Raw genomic sequence first — 16262 nt, 5'->3', positions numbered from 1 at the left:
TAATAAATTGTAAAGTTAAACAACATCATAAGAAATGTTGCGAAAATGTATATGTTCGGAGTGATGTGAGAATGAGTAGACGACTTTTAAGTGAACTGTCTTTTTTAAGAACATTTTGTTCGCCTTACCACGTTCTCGGAAACATTTCTCACTGTCACCGTCATGATAAAAACTAGTCGCGGAGAGACACCTAGGCGTGCAGAAAAATAAAAAGCCAAAACCCATCCATCCATTAACACAGAACATATGGATGATGTTTTTCTCGTGTCGACGCTGCCATATGACAGCATCGCTCCATTGCTTTCAGAATAGTCTGTTGATGACAAAGTCAGGAGTGTTTTGGTGCTTTGTCTCAGGGGAAAGAGACTCTCTCCACACCCACAGCAGGCTGGCACAGAGAGATTTTGATGAAATGGGGCTTGTCTATGACTGTACTAGCACTCATGCTCACCGGAGGGGCTCGGTTACTTACCGCTGGCACAGAGACGTGCTCCGGTCCACCGTAGGGCTGTAATGGAACTGGCTTGTCCAACAGCTGTTTGTTTGCCATCGGTCTGACACACTTCTTGATCCTGAGGGTGCTGGCACACTGCTTTAACAGTGGGGGAACTTCAGCATCTGTGTGTGTGAATCTTTTCTTTTTGCACATTTATTTGTACGTGGGCGCACGCCATCTGTCCTGGGAGTAACTGCTGATATTTATACGATCTTAATTGTGTAAAGAGCTCTGTGTGCCTCCAGTACTGTTTTTTAAAGGGACAGTTAACCAATAATGAAAATTGTGTAATTATTTATTTAACCTTATTTTAAATGGTGAAAATGTGTTTTGAGGGGGGAATATTAATCATTTTCTTATTGTAAGGTTATTTTATATCATCGCTATTCTACTGGTGGACAACGGAATAACAATTAAAAGCATTTTTACTGTTTTAAATGTATTTTTTATGTATTTTTTATTTGTTGGTTTGCACCCTGCTATTCCACATTCACTTGAATTGTGATTAAAAACAGCCAGGTTATTATTTTAAATACAGGTAAACGATGCCACAATTAAAATTTTGGGGTGAAATGCTCCTTTATAAACGTTCACGAGAGCACATGAGACATCTGGGCATAGAAACCAATGAGATTACCATCTGTGCCAGCTTTCAGCCCCTGCATGCGTGCCAGTTTGAGTATTTGAACCATTTGTCTCCTACATCTGTCACATCTCACAAAAACGTTTACTTCTGAGTACAGAAGCAGGAATGACTATTAGGTCAGCTGGCCTAAGGTCATATTCCATTGTTACATCAATTAGTGTTCTCATTATGGGTGGCCCCAACACTAATGACTGCCATTATTTCCCAGCTAACAGTTATGAGTCCTGTAGTGATGTACGCTGCCTTTCCATTCTGAGCTTTGGGAAGGACACTTTTGGTCCAGTGCCCCGCTGTGGTTTGTCAATCAGGCCGGCCATTCACATCACAATAATGACCTTCACACAGTTTCCAAAGGTGTGGCGTGACTGTGTATGAGATCGGATTGTGCCTTGATACTTTAAACCAGGCCAATAGTCGTTTTTAATGGCACCCACCGGTATTGCCGTCTAATCAACTCCCTCCTTACAGCACCAATCACCACTGCTGAGATGAAACATTAAACATTTAATGTGAGATTAAAATTTCCATTAGTCTAAAGAGTGCTAAAATTGGCGGGGGAAGAACTCAAGTTACCAAGTCTTACCGTGTCTGTAGTTTATCATGAAGGTCAGAGCCGACCCATCTACATATCCACAAATAAGTGATATACTGTAAAGGCAGTGCTATGTGGATTATATGATAACTGAAGACTAACTTGTTATTTTAGGTACAGTGCATAAATGTTATAATACTATTTTACAACCTATTCAGTTTTTTTTACATTTTTATATGAAAGCTTCAAGTATCTCTTTTTGAAATATAAGTACCCAGTCACTTCTATTTTTTGTGCAGATAATTTTAGCCCTTAGTGTGCTACTGTATTTATTTTTGGTAACTCTAAACAAAACCTTTCATAAGTTTTATCTAAGTATAGTTTTCAAAATCAGACTTACAACAGTATATTATCTATGTGATATTTGGAGACTTGTTTTTTCCTGACAGGCACTGGTATTTCCTATAGAAAAAACAAATCCAGTTGAGTACAACAACCTTGCATTCAATTTTTTCCTCAAATTAGTTTTTTAAAGCTTTTATCAGCTTGCATCACCAACCGATGACATCATATCATGTTAAACAACCAGTCAATCAGAACCAGTGATCCTTGAATGTTACATTATACATTGCTGATGTAATGTCCCACATGTGAGGTTTCATTCAGAGAGTGGCTTAATAAACTGAGTTCAACACATTTGCTGCATCTGCTCTTATCTGGCAGAGGAGATGAAAGCCTCTCTGGGTCTGGCCAGTGGTTGAGGGCTTTATTTTGTAGTGTAACGATGATGGATACCTGCAAGGTCACTCTGTAAATCGGCATATTAACCATAGTGCTTGTGAGGATCAAATCAATAAGGACTAAAGTGCTGAGCACACGCAGCAGGTATTTATAAAGTTCAGTCTGAAGAGAGATTTGACGTGTTTGGGCTGTGTGGATCAGCTGATGGATCTGACTGAAGATCACAAAGAAATTGTGGTCAGTTATGGCAAGATATCTTGATAATAAATATTAATAATTCACAACATACGATAAATGAAATGTCTTTCTGACGGTTTGTCATCCATCTATCCATCCATATTTAGGTAGTTGACAACAATACTGTACATGTGTCATCCTACGGTTTGACAGCAAAACTTGCAAAACAAACTGTTAATAATGTATTATTTGATATTGTGCATATTTATAATTTAATCTTCATATTTTTTTCCACATTTTCGCTTTTAGCACACATTTACGGTTTAGATGTCATTAATAATGTTTTTTTTCTTTGTAAATGAAAAGCAACTTACATGAAAGTATGAATTCTGTCATTTTATCCATCCCTATGTCGTCCCAAGTCTGTCTTTTGTGAGATTAATATCACTGTCTCTTACTCTAACTTAATTCAATCAAAATTAAGTTTTTTACACTCCACTCGCCATTCAGTAAAGGGCCACATCTGATACACAAGAACAGATAAACCCTTCACATTCACATTCAAACAAGAATGTTTTTAGAGAGATAACCCAAATACCCACCACGCAAGTCTATTGAATCATGCGCTACATTCTGTAAGCGTCCTCGTAACTGGTGTAGAAATGATCAATGCACACAAAAGATTTGCTTTCCACTAAGGTGGGAATTAAAAATAAGCCAGCTTTCAGACTGTATTTGTGTTCGGCACAAATCTAAGAATTCCACAAGCGCTTATTAAGTTCTAGCGCTGAAAGTGAACGAATAACAAAGTTATTGGCTTGGGAACAAAGGAGTCGAGTCTGAATCACGAAAACGAGTCGAGTCGTCTGTCGTTCTAATTTCAGTTCCGGGTCGGATTTGCATCACTCCGACACTGCAAGCGGTAGACCAATCACAGCAGATTAGACCATTTGACCAATCAGATCACAGCAGATCACAGTGTGCTGACAGAAAGGTTTCAAACGATTCATTTCATGAACCAGTCAAGAAGTAAGCGAAATAACTGCTTATTAATAGAAAATAAAAGTGCTTCTACACCGTGTATTTACATAAACTTGTTGCTGGACACTCCGTAAACCAAAGTAGGACCCTAAAAATCACAAATGATTTACTCTAAGGTTCTTTCCCTACTTTTAAGTCCGTGATTCATTTGGGTTTTCAAATGTGGTCATTGAACTGCATGATGGATCCTCTCCTGACATTAGAGGTTCATGATGTCACTTATTGGGTTCTTATGGAAGTAATGATTGGTGAGGAAGAGAGTTGAGGAGTCGGCGAGAGAAAAGAGGAGAGAGATGAGTGTCTCTAGATGCCTCTTCTGTAGATGGTAGATCTTAAGATGTCTCTCCACTGGTAGAGGCTCATGTCTGAAGTATCTCTCTGGAGACTTGAGTCTCTGCACAGAGACACACTTACACCTGAGAGCCCATCTAGGCTGACAACAGTCCACACACACCCCACACAGACATAGAGCTTTTAATAAATTCATAATCACAAATGCCTCCACAAATTTTTTATTTAATTACTAGTAGCTGTCTTAAAATAGAGGTGAAGTTCTTATACGCTGTGAAGTTGTTCTGGCAGATGTGTTGCACCTGTTTTCTGTACATTTCTTCATCTATGTTTCTTTCTTTATTAAGCTTTTTCCTAAATATATATTTTTTGGTTCTGTCACACGGTATAAGTCTATAAGTACAAGTGCATGTGATATAAAATGTGTTGTTGAGTTATGTTTTACAATGAATTCTTACCTATGGGCATTCTTCAGCATCCTGCTTGTTCGGCTCGTGGATAAAGGGTGTTACGCTCGTAGGATTTCCGATTAATCCCAGCGTCAGGTGGAGGGCTCAGCGGGAAAAAACTTTGATTACGCCGCAAAAGGCAGCGGTGATGTGCACCCGTGCGAGAAGAATAACCAGACAGTTGTCCACTTCATTTAAGACTGGCTTTGGAGATATGTCCAGAGACAGGTGATGTTGCTCTCTGATTCTCACTCCTCTTTTCTGCTTGGCTGGGCAGTAATTTACTGGGCATTGGTGAGCAAGACACGCTGTCCTGAACACAGGAAAACTGTCAGTTTTATTTTTGCCTTTTTTCATCTCTGAAGAAAACTACCTTTTTTCTTACAAGTAAAATTCGATATGTATCCGCACGCATTCATAAATATTATATGATGCAAACGGTGGTTTTGGCTTTTACAAGTACACTTTGTCTTTAAAGCGATAGTTCACTCAAAAATCAAAATACTCACCTGCTTGTCATTTTAAACCTGTATGACTTTCTTCCTTCTGCAGAACACAAAAAAATACATTTTGAAGAATGATGGTATCCAAACAACGGTGGTACCAATTGACTTGCATTGGATTTGTGTCTATACAATAGAGGTGAATGGGTACCACCGTTGTTCGTTTCCAACATTCTTCAAAGTATATTTTGTGTTTTGCAGAGGAAAAATGTCACAGGTTTGAAATGATAATAAAGGATGACAGAATTGTCATTTTTGGGTGAACTATCCATTTAATAAAGCAATTTATTGATGGTTTTTAAGGGTTCGCAAGTCATGGCTTGAGCAAATTGCATCATGGTCCCAAATATCTAAAGTCAAGAAAAATCGGCCAGTCAGATTCATCTTGAAAGTTTCAATGAGCTCTTGCTGTTTGTACTGTACGTGTAGCAGACAGTCAGTGAATGGACTGTGGGCGACCTGTGTGTGTCTTAGATTATGTCGTTTTCTTTCTTGGGGTAAGAACATTCTGATAAATAACTCTTTAAAAATCTCGCTCTGTTTCTGCCGTGCTTGAATCTGTTACAGTACATAAGTCCCTGTCAGGGGAACATTCCATAAATGAAGATGTATTAACACACATTTCCAGTTTGAATTGTTTTGTCGTGCCCCTAGTTAAAAACGCAGAAAAAAACGCCACTCCTCCCTTCTGCTTGGCCTCCTGGTCTCCAAATGAGTTGTGTTATTGGGAAAGGGAATGGCTGTTCACACGTCAAGGGATTGCAGGGTGAGATCTGAGCCGGGTTTTTCGGGCAACGGCAGACACTATACACAAACATGAATGAATAATGTCTTTAGAGAGGTGAGGCCCATTCCTCCGGTATGAAGCACCTGCCAAAGCCCTGGTGACTTTTTGCTGCGCATTTCAGCAAGCAATTATTCTTATCTTGCTGCGGCTATAAAGGAACTCCACTGCTATTATTATCTCTCACTATTTCTTCTTGTTTTCCATCACTTTTTGTCTTTACTTTTCCATTTAAATTATCACAGCTAATATCTACACACATCAGTATGTTTATTTGAATGCTTAAAGTGTTATATACACTTCACTTGCATTTCACTGTAACCTTAAAAATAACGTGTTATTAATTTCAAGGGTAGTGTTTGTGGAGAAAGCTCATGTTTCGCTCGGGCTCAGTAATCACATGCTCTTCATAAATATTCATGAAGATTAATGAGCCTTTTAAAATACAGTTAGTACTTTCGTCAATAAGTATTCAATCATGATGCTTTTGGCATTCAAAAGATCCCTACAGAGAAAGTGCTTAGGAGAAAAGTGAGGTGATGTTTAAAGTCCCCGTGAACTGGAAGTTGCGATTTACTTTCCTATTCTGTAGCATTTCCAAGTGAAACGGAATTTCGAATGAGGAACAAATGTGGCCGTGGCTTGTTTTTCCCTGCGATTTGATTGGATTTATAAAAACAGCCGTCGCATTTTGAAATGGTACAGGGAGCAGACTGACAGTTGAAGCTGGGGAGTTGACAGAGGTCCCGCCAGGCCGTCTTACATACGTCATTTAAGATGGATAGGAACAGGACCGACAACAGGACGGAAATGCATTTTCAGATTTTAACTGAAGCTAATGATGGCACATGAATTCTAAAAAGAGAAGGACCCACATTGGTAAGCTGTTTGCAATAAACGCTGCTATATTTTAAGAAAAAATATTTTTTATTTCACAGGGACTTTAAAGACAGACTGGTTGATTTTTGGCTTAGGCATTGTTTGCGGCTTTTTAACCACAATACAAGATGTATTACAACTAAACCGATAGTATTTTTGATTTCTTGTGCATCAGAAATCGTCCCGTCTGTCAGGATTTAGATGTTTCTTTAAGCAGTTGTGATGCGGGATGTGCCTTTCTAATGCACAAAATGAATAAACCTAATGTTAAAGCCTGTCGCTCTTGCACTTTATCTGTTGCAAAACAAGGTACATCGTCACTTCATAGTGCTGTGTGCAAAGTGATTGTGAAACATGAATTTCACATTTTGAGAGTTTTTATTGTTGTCGTTACTCTCGCAACACATTTTTCTGTTTGCTGTCCTCTCTGCTTGTTCACTGTGTAAGGAGCATCAGAAACGGACAAGAAATAAGTCTAGCACTCAGGGTAGCGAAGCTGCTCCCGGACGCCTCTTTGAAATATTTAAAGTCCATTTAGACACGTGGCAGATGTGAACAGGAATTGTGTATTAGTGTTGTCCCACTGGAATTCCTTGAAAGGATGTCCCAAGTCCACTTTACTTTTAACACTTTGTGTACAAAAAACAATATGTGCTGAGTGGGAAAAAATGACATACTGGATTATTTATTTAACTGCGGGAGGCATGAAGGCTGACTTCATCAGACGGCTGTATCAGTTCTCCCAGGAGTCTTATCGCCTTTCTTATAGAAATAAACATGTTTTATATTTTACTGTATATCATTTGGAAGGCATGAGTGTTAGTTTATATTTTTACTTAGTGTAAGCATATCTAAGCTGATTTTTGTGTGTCAGCTTCATAGGCATATTAGATGTTTGTTTAATGTAAGATGTTTATTTGTATCTTCTGCTTTAGTGTGTTAGTAGAAAATATCAATCGAGAGGATCTTGCATTACAGAGAAAGCCTAAATCTCAGAGAAAGCCTCATTTCTGTGTGCTGTTTGAAGAACATTTTGATTCTTCTGCACTCAGAGGACTGAATGTCTCGGAGGAGATAAGTAAATCTCCTGAGGATTGAACTCCAGACCCCTTCCTTCACCTTCTGTTTTTAATGGAATATCGAAACACCAAAATCAGCTGTTTTCTGGCAGAAAGCACAGATTTCATGAGGCTTCTATTCAGGGACGACATTGTCTCCGGCCTTTTAATGAATCCCTGCTAGTGATACGGCTGAGGTTTAAATATATCCATGATGCTATTGTAAGAAGCCATCTATTCAGAGGGAAATAGAGGAATGTATTGATTTGAGAGCAATGAATACATTAGAAAAGTGCACCGGGACAGAATATCTGTGAATATTATTTGGCAATAATGTGATCTCATGGCTTTCCATAGGAATAATGTCTCGTGGTGACTCGGAGAAAGTTATAAATTATTAAATTGTCATGTTGAATGCATTCAGGGTCATTCAAAATTCTGAATTTAAGTATTGGCCTGCTTTCAATTCACAAGTTGGAATTTGAATCGGACATGCCACAACCCACAATATTGAATTTAAATTCATTCTATTTATAATTCTGTGCCCTATTTGCTACCTTATTTCAAATTCAGTTTTTTGCAATCTCAATGAAGTTTCAATGCGCAGAGAAAATCATATTAAAATGTGCAAAAAAAGATTATTTTATACACACATTTGTTTTTATTCAATTAAAGTGGCTCTCCTCTCCTACACTCATACGAACTAAGCGTCGCCTTGGACTGATATGAGCTGGAATATTTCCACAGGCACACCAGGATGACGGTCTCTCGCTGTGACCCTCTCGGGTAAATTTAGCCCAACCGGGAGGCTTTAAGAACACAGAGCTTTATAATCTGCTGAACCATGTCAATGGCAAAATGTCACAACGATGTTTAAACTGACACAAAGCACAATGCACAGCAGAGGGGAAAGATAAGAATAATTCATAGAGATGACAGGAGTGAGACACGTGAGTGTTTTTCATGTGTCTAATCATTGAAACTGAAGTTTCTATCCTGAATGACTCGAGACGGAGCTGCAGAATCTGTGATCCCTGCACATCTGTTCTTTTCACACTGAAGACTTAAAACGGTTCTCCCACATGAGGAAACTCGAGAACAATTACACAATTCAAGCTTGTGTTGCAGTGGAAACTGCACTGTAATGATTTTCTAGCCGTAGCCTGATAGTTGACACAAATTCTCATTTGCATCCATCCCCATTCACTTTTCCTTTCATCTTTTAATAAAGAGTTTAATGCTGACAGAGGATGCAGGAATCTAACCCTTTGGCTTTAGAATATATACAGTGTAGCTGTTTACATGTAATAAGATATAGATATATTTAGTCTATTTAGTTAGGGTTATTTTATATCTACTATAATAGTTTACATTTATATAAACCAATGTACAGTGCATTCAAGTTTTCATCAGTTTATGTTCCTAGGTACCAAACCCATGGCGTTCTTTACCAGTTGAGCTGTTGGGATCATGAATCAACACCAATAAGTCTGTCCTTTTGCCTTTGTATAACTCTCTTAATAGCTTTGTAAAAAAAATTTTTTTTATTCTTTAATATTTATATTCACGTTTGCAAAGCACTACCAGGCAGTACCGTTAATTTTTCCATACGTCACCAAAAAGATTGAGAATCACAGCCAGAGTGAATTGTGTGCTTCTGGAATTGGGAAACATTATGCCTCTAATATGTAATTATTCATGTCGAGGTACTGCTGTTTATGGGGTGGCAACCTGTTATTGAAATAATGTGCCTTAGCAAAGCCAATAGTTGGATCACTGCTGCTTTGTAAACACATCTAATGAGCTTTAGTGAGATGAATGCAATCATTTTAAGTGTGTTGTACACTTAGTTCTACACATCATCACATTTCTCTGCTGCTTCATAGTGTCATGAGTCAGTCACTGTTATGGTATGTACAAATTTGCCTCCTATGGCAGTATAATGGCTCCCTTGTGTGGGTTAAACAGCTGATGATCATTTCATCCATCAAAACCAATTCTACTGCTCCTTTTAGTCGAAGAGTAATGTTACAGTTTGTTAAAAAAATTAAAATAATAAATGATGTAGTGGAACAAAATACAGATGAATACTCTTTGCATGATTGTTATGTTTATGTAGCTCAACTGGTAAGAGTTCCTGTAGCTTGCACTGTCGAATGCTTCTGAATCAGAATACAGTATGTGACAAAATGTGATCATTTTATGCATCCATGACAGAACGGGATAAAAATAAGACTGGGAGAAAGATAACGTCACCAAATGTGGACAGATGTGGTCTTAGCAAAAGAGACAGACTGACGTTAGCTTCATCGTAGCGTAACAGGCAGGCACGTCGACCACCAGATGCCCGAATCGTACCGTCGCAGGCAATGAGCGTGTTTGGGTAAACTGACGTGAAAACACAGAAACTGCCCTTGTCAATTCACTGTCATCCTCAGAATCTGAGTGATTTCAGCGTGTCGGCACAGTTTTTTTTGTTTGTAGTGGATCACCTGAGGACATGCCCCGAGAAACCAAAGAGCTTGTTCGTCTCCTGCGTCTCTGTGTTCACAGGGGTTGAATGAACACCAGCAGGGAATAAGTGCACTTGAGGGGGCTGTAAACACCCCTCAGATGTGATTCAAAGAAAAGCGGGATAAAGAGAGAGAATAAAATGAATGGCGATCGGTCGAAAACAATAACAGCAAGAATGTTAAAAAGTGCCATCTATGGCAGATGTCTTTGTGGGGAAAGATAGCAGGATATCAAGTTTAGTTTTTGAGAGGCTCCTGCTCATACAGAGAGTTGCTTTTGAAGTCGGCTTACGTCAACCTTGTCCTTCCCCACGGCCTTCCTGGCTCCTGTTCACATGATTGTATAGTTGATGCAATGTGTGCACACAATTCTTGACATGCTGAACTTATCCAGTCTTGAGCTGCTGTTGTGTTGAGATGTCTGTTTTACAGAAAATGAGCCACACTGGGGAGTCTGACTGGGTATAATGATGTTGATAACTGTAGTAATGTGTATGCCGCTATAGTGTAATTTACAATGAGTTTTGTTTCGATTTTTTATGCATATAAAGGCCATAAGTGGAATTTTTGACAGCACACGCTGAGAATATTTTTCATATAGCTGTATTGTTTCGCTATAGCTAAAATACATCAACATGACATTTTTGTTTTAATGGGATATCTTTTTTTTGCGTAATTTATTTTAAACCAAACATTTTTACAACATTAAAAAGAAACAACAGCACATGTGTTTTTAGCATTTTATTATTACATTTACACATTGTGGTGTAGTGTAGTGTACTCTAGGTCTAGTCTAGTCTTGTCGATAATACACGTTTAGTTCCTTTTAGAAATGGTTAATAGTGGCTCTCAAACTTTTTGGCTTGAAGGGCCCCCAAACCATGGAATCTGAATCATTAATGGGAATTAGATGTGTTGCAGATTCATGATCGCGCTGGTCCGGGTCAGACAAAGTGACCGACCGTGCCTCTGTGAGACACAGAAAGCAAGTTAAAGTGATGGCATGCATTACTGGCAACAATTGCAGCACTCGGGTAATGTGCGGGCAGAGTGAAGAACTCCCCCGTTTCTGTCCACTCAGCGTAATGGATCATTCCTGATGGGCTCTTTGGTTAATGCAAAATAGCAAGTGCCATCATTGGTCATTTCCACTGAGGTGAGAAGGGAGGGGACACTCATAATCCGTTATCGGGTACAGAGTGATGGGCTGCTAATATGAGCTCTTAATGTTCCAACTCCGAGCCAGAGAAGATGTGTAGTCAAGAGTTTTCAAAGAGAAGAATGGAGAGGATTTGGCCCTATCAGCATCATTTTTCAACACACAATAAAATTTCTGTCATCGCCAACTCACCCTCTAGTACTGTATACATTTCTTTGGTCCAATGAACACAGAGAAAGATATTTGGAAGAATGCTTGTAACCAAACAGCTCTTGGCCTCCATTGACTACTATAGTATTTTATTCGATTTCTCTAGAATAACAAAATTCAATCCCAGCTATCTGTGGGGTAGCATGGACCCAGCAAACCTTAAGTGATTATATAATCACAGATTTTTGACGATGCTGACGCCCAAGTTAATCGTAGTTTTTGTAAGCGAGGTCGAGTTGAAAAATGGGTGGGACGAAGCCCCCCTAAATAGACTGTACTGTATAAATGCCTGAAGAAGCAAAGCGATGTTTCAGCGTTGTTTGCAGGTGCGCAAATAAAAATAACTGTGCTACAGGGGAGTGTTAGGACGCCCAGTAGGGGACTTCTAAGCTCTTTGATGAGACAGTGATTTGCTCTGGGTTAATGTTCTTTCCGGGTCAATTGCTTAGGTATGTCGAGTAAGCAGTAACATATCTGTCCTGGGGTATTGCGCTCGGGGTATTGCGCTATTTGTTTGTGGGTTTTTTTGAGGCCCAGAGACGGGACGTGCTGCGCGTTTTGCCTTTTTGCTTTTCGATGCGCGGCTCCCAGGGGCGTCCGGAACGCACACGGTTGCAGCTACACTAGGAGATGGGTGGAATGAATAAGTGATGTGGGCTTCGGGGAGCCTCCGCTCTGAGGCAGAGAAGCGAGGCAGATGTTAGTGTCTTAGCCATCACCACACTCTCAGGCGGGCTCTTGTGAAACCTCACACTGTGAAAAGCAGATAAATCTTCCTTCTCTGCTCTGCACGTGCAACACCTCCAGACGCGTGCCCACGCTGTCATTTCATTTCTTGTATTTCCTCTTATTTTCTCTACATGACCCTCTCCTGTTTTATCTCCGTTGTTTTTAGGCTGTGTACAGATTTTACAATTTTCATTCTCTTTCTGTCACCTTGAGCTTTGCGGTTCAGCTGTTCTTCTGAGAGAGGTTTTCTGTCCCAGTCCGGCCTAACAAGAGCCGAGAAAATGAGATAGTGAGGAGGAGAAGAGGAGAAACAAAACTTAACAGTCCAAGCACACTGTTAGAGACCATTCAGTATTCATGTAGAACCCCGCAGGCACACGGTGTTCAGCCGGGGGTACACGCAGTGGGCTTGTATCTTGGCAATATGTCAAAAAAGTTATTTAAAACAAACGCTTTATCATTTTAATATACCCTCAAAGGCTTTAGGTGTTTAATTCAATCAAAATAAATGACATTTTAGTTTTAACTTTTTTTACTGCCAATGACCGAAGAATATTTTAAGCATTTGACAGATGTTTTTTATAAACATTTGTGACCCTGGACAACAAAAATAGTCAAATGTTTTTTTTAATTGAGAAGTATACATCACATGAAAGCCAGATAAATAAGCATGGATGATTTTGCTACCCAATAAAATTTTCCAGAGCTTGGCATAACTACAGTAGAAAAATTATATTTGTTTTAGAAATCACCAAACCAAACCAAACACTAAGATATAACTTATATTTGAGTTGTTTTAGCTTGGTTTATGGCTTGTTTTGTCTTATGTGAAAGTGATAGTTATATATAGTCAAATAAAAAATGCTGTAATCATTTTCTCATCATCTTGTCACTCCAAACCTATCAGTATGACTTTCTATAGCAGTACACATAAGAAACATTTTTTAAGGATATTTTGATTTTAAACAATGCAGGTCAGTGGGTAGCACTGTTGTTCAGTTACTAAAATCCTATCCTTTTGACTACCATAGTAGGAAAAACTATTATATTATTCTGTTCAGTTAAACTCAAAAAACGGTTCTGGGCCACATCTGACTACCGTTTTTTTTACTACGGTAGTCAATGATGGCCAAGAAGAACTGCTTGGTTAAGCATTCTTCCAAATATCTTTAGTCAATGATGTCCCAGAATTCTCAGTTACTAACGTTTTTCCGAATATACTTTTCTGTCTTCAAAAGAACAAATAAATGTATACTGTTTTGGAAAGAATTGGGGGAAGTAATGACACAATTTTCATTTTGGGTGGAGTATCCCTTTAAGACTGGTCAAACTCCCTATTGGTCAAGATAATGTGGATTCTGCACAGAACTGTACTGCTGTTGGGTTTTTGGCTCTATCATGTGGGATAGTGCTTTTAAAATGTGTTTGTGCGTCTTTCAGAGAACTATAATCGGTTCTTCCATTGTCTCTTCTTCTCAACACCATTATAGCAGACAGTCTCAATCTCAGACAAACACTCATCTCCACTCAGATTCCCCAATAATTGCTGACCATGGATAGCGAAGGTATCCATTACCCATGAGGCCTAAAGACCCTGTACTTTTCTGTTCTACCACTCCATTCGTCTTTGTATCCCGTTTCTTACTATCAGAATAGCAGTGAGACACAGGATGCTTGAGACTAGTCATATTTGATCATTTCACCATCGTGATGGTATTTTAGAAGCAATTACATTTGTTAGATTGTCTGCCCATTCCGGGGTGTTCCTTAAACTATGGGCACTTTTATGACCAAGAGGTTAATCTTTATTGAAAGTTTAAAAAATGATGCTTGGTTTTGGTTTCCTGATCTTATAAATTGATTTGCATTATGAGTGACATTGGGAGTATGCAGATTCTTTTAAAAATAACATTCATACCGAGTTCACGTGTTTCTCGCATCCAAAAACAGATGAAGAATTTACCTTTCATGTGGTGTATTTTCAACCACAATCAACAGTTTTGCCACTATTAAAGTTGAAAAGTGTTAGGGAAGAACATGAGAGGGTAAACATCATGTGAACAGAATATTACAATTTTAAATCAAGTTGTGATTCAGTCAAATTATGTAAATGTTTTCATTAAAAATGTCTTTCATTAAAAGATTTCTCATTTGCACATTTTAAAATGAAAATGTTTCCCACGTGTTTTACATTGGGTAAATCTGTAAATAACTTTCCGAAATGGTGAAATCCTGAATCTGTTTAGGTAACCCCTATATTCTCTCTTTCCTACAGCTCCAAGTATCCACAACTGACCTCAGTGGAAAGTTGGTAGAGGGACCAGTGGACCTGGACGTGTCTGTTATGACCAGAATGACAACAGACCGCTCTTCAAGGAGCCACGTTACTCTGGGGAGGTTCTGGAGGGCTCACCCACAGGTATGTTTCTCTGACCTATAGCTCTTTCTCTAACAGTGGTCATGTTCTTGTGCTGGAATGAATGTGTCGAGGGAACTGATTACTGGAGGAAGAAAGTCGAGGAAAGAGTTGGCTAAGGGCCCCAAGGTCATTGACAAAAGAAGCGGTTTGAGAGATCATTTTGGTTCAGTTTGATGGGACACAGTCTGTGCGAGATAAGGAATGTTAATATTGTTTGCTCTCTCTTTCTCTCTCTCTCTCTCTCTCTCTCTCTCTCTCTCTCTCTCTCTCTCTCTCTCTCTCTCTCTCTCTCTCTCTCTCTCTCTCTCTCTCTCTCTCTCTCTCTCTCTCTCTCTCTCTCTCTCCTCTCTCTCTCTCTCTCTCTCTCTCTCTCTCTCTCTCTCTCTCTCTCTCTCTCTCTTGCATTACTATTGCTTATGCTTGCGGTCAGGGATTTAAATTAAGGCAAAGGACATTGTAAAAGATGTCCCTTAGGAGAATTATATGTTTTTTAGAGTTAAAGTCTAGTAACTCTGGTGGTTCCCATTCTATTACCATAATTTACTTATACCCAATTGGGTTTTTAAAACCATCACAAAATTCCTTTTTGTAGTGTGTTTTGGGCATTATTCCAGTAGAATTTAACATCCCACCAATAATCCATCACATACCTGCAGACACTATGAGTTTCCACCAATACAAATTCTTTTTAAAACCATAACTTTTATGGTTTCTGTTGTTAATTTCAGAAGGGATTTTGGGTGAAAGCATCAGAATTCCTATGATGGTGTCCCTTGCTTTTTTCAGCGGGGATATTTTTCTAATAAACATTACCAAATGGTTTGCTTGTCTCCACCTAGCAAAAAAAGAAAAATACAGCTTTTATATTTATGAAACTGTAGTCACTTTCAAAGTCATCCCTAATGACTGAACACTTTATCTGAGACTTTGTATCTTTACAGCCTAGGACACATAGCAGTGTCAAGCTAATCGCAAGCATTTCTCAGAAGTGGCAGCCTGCGTTCGTCTTGCCACTAGAGAATGCTACATTGTTTTCATGATGTGTCTGATAAATCAAAAAAGAATTGGACCATTTACAAACTGGATGACACTCGCTTCAGTTTGCAGCCCCCTGCCCTCCAGAAATGAGAAATTCATTCAGACACAACTCGTCCTCAGAGGCCCTGTAGTACACTTTCATTTCACAATCCTTCCATCATTTTCCCCACAACTCCTCAGCTGTTCCATCATTACACTTCGTCTCTTTCTCTTCTACCCACTCTGTTTTTTTGCGGTTTTGTCTGCTGTCACCATGGAAACCGCAAAACTTAAGAAATTTGGCTTCGGTGCATTGAAAAGGGGGAATTTACACACCACTATTATCCACACGCTCACCAAAATATACTGTGAATTAAACATGGCCCCGTTCCTCCAACTAGCATGGTCTTCCTCAATATGATGGAAAGGTGAGATCATATATTGGGGTTTTTTCATGCAAACATCATGATTACGACATGTAGTGTAGACGGATATGATGTGCGTGTTTGCGGAATGGATAAATTTGAAATGTTAATGCGAGCACAGTCAGGAGTGAGTTAAGGTTGAAGGAGATGAGAAGCCCTAACAGCGGGAAACAGTTCGCCCGCCTCCAGGGTT

General features: G+C 39.1%; 1 protein-coding gene across 1 annotated transcript in view; it reads left to right on the top strand.

The window, feature by feature from the left end:
- Positions 1 to 16262, top strand: part of cdh13 (cadherin 13, H-cadherin (heart)) — a 242883-nt gene that overhangs the window by 116202 nt on the left and 110419 nt on the right. The window contains 2 exon segments of the mRNA XM_079466561.1: positions 14484 to 14550; positions 14553 to 14627. Of these exon segments, the coding sequence (XP_079322687.1) occupies positions 14484 to 14550; positions 14553 to 14627 (142 nt within the window).

Source organism: Barbatula barbatula (assembly GCF_947034865.1).
Source record: "Barbatula barbatula genome assembly, chromosome: 10".
Lineage (NCBI taxonomy): Eukaryota > Metazoa > Chordata > Actinopteri > Cypriniformes > Nemacheilidae > Barbatula > Barbatula barbatula.
This window is presented reverse-complemented; position numbering and strand designations above follow the sequence as displayed.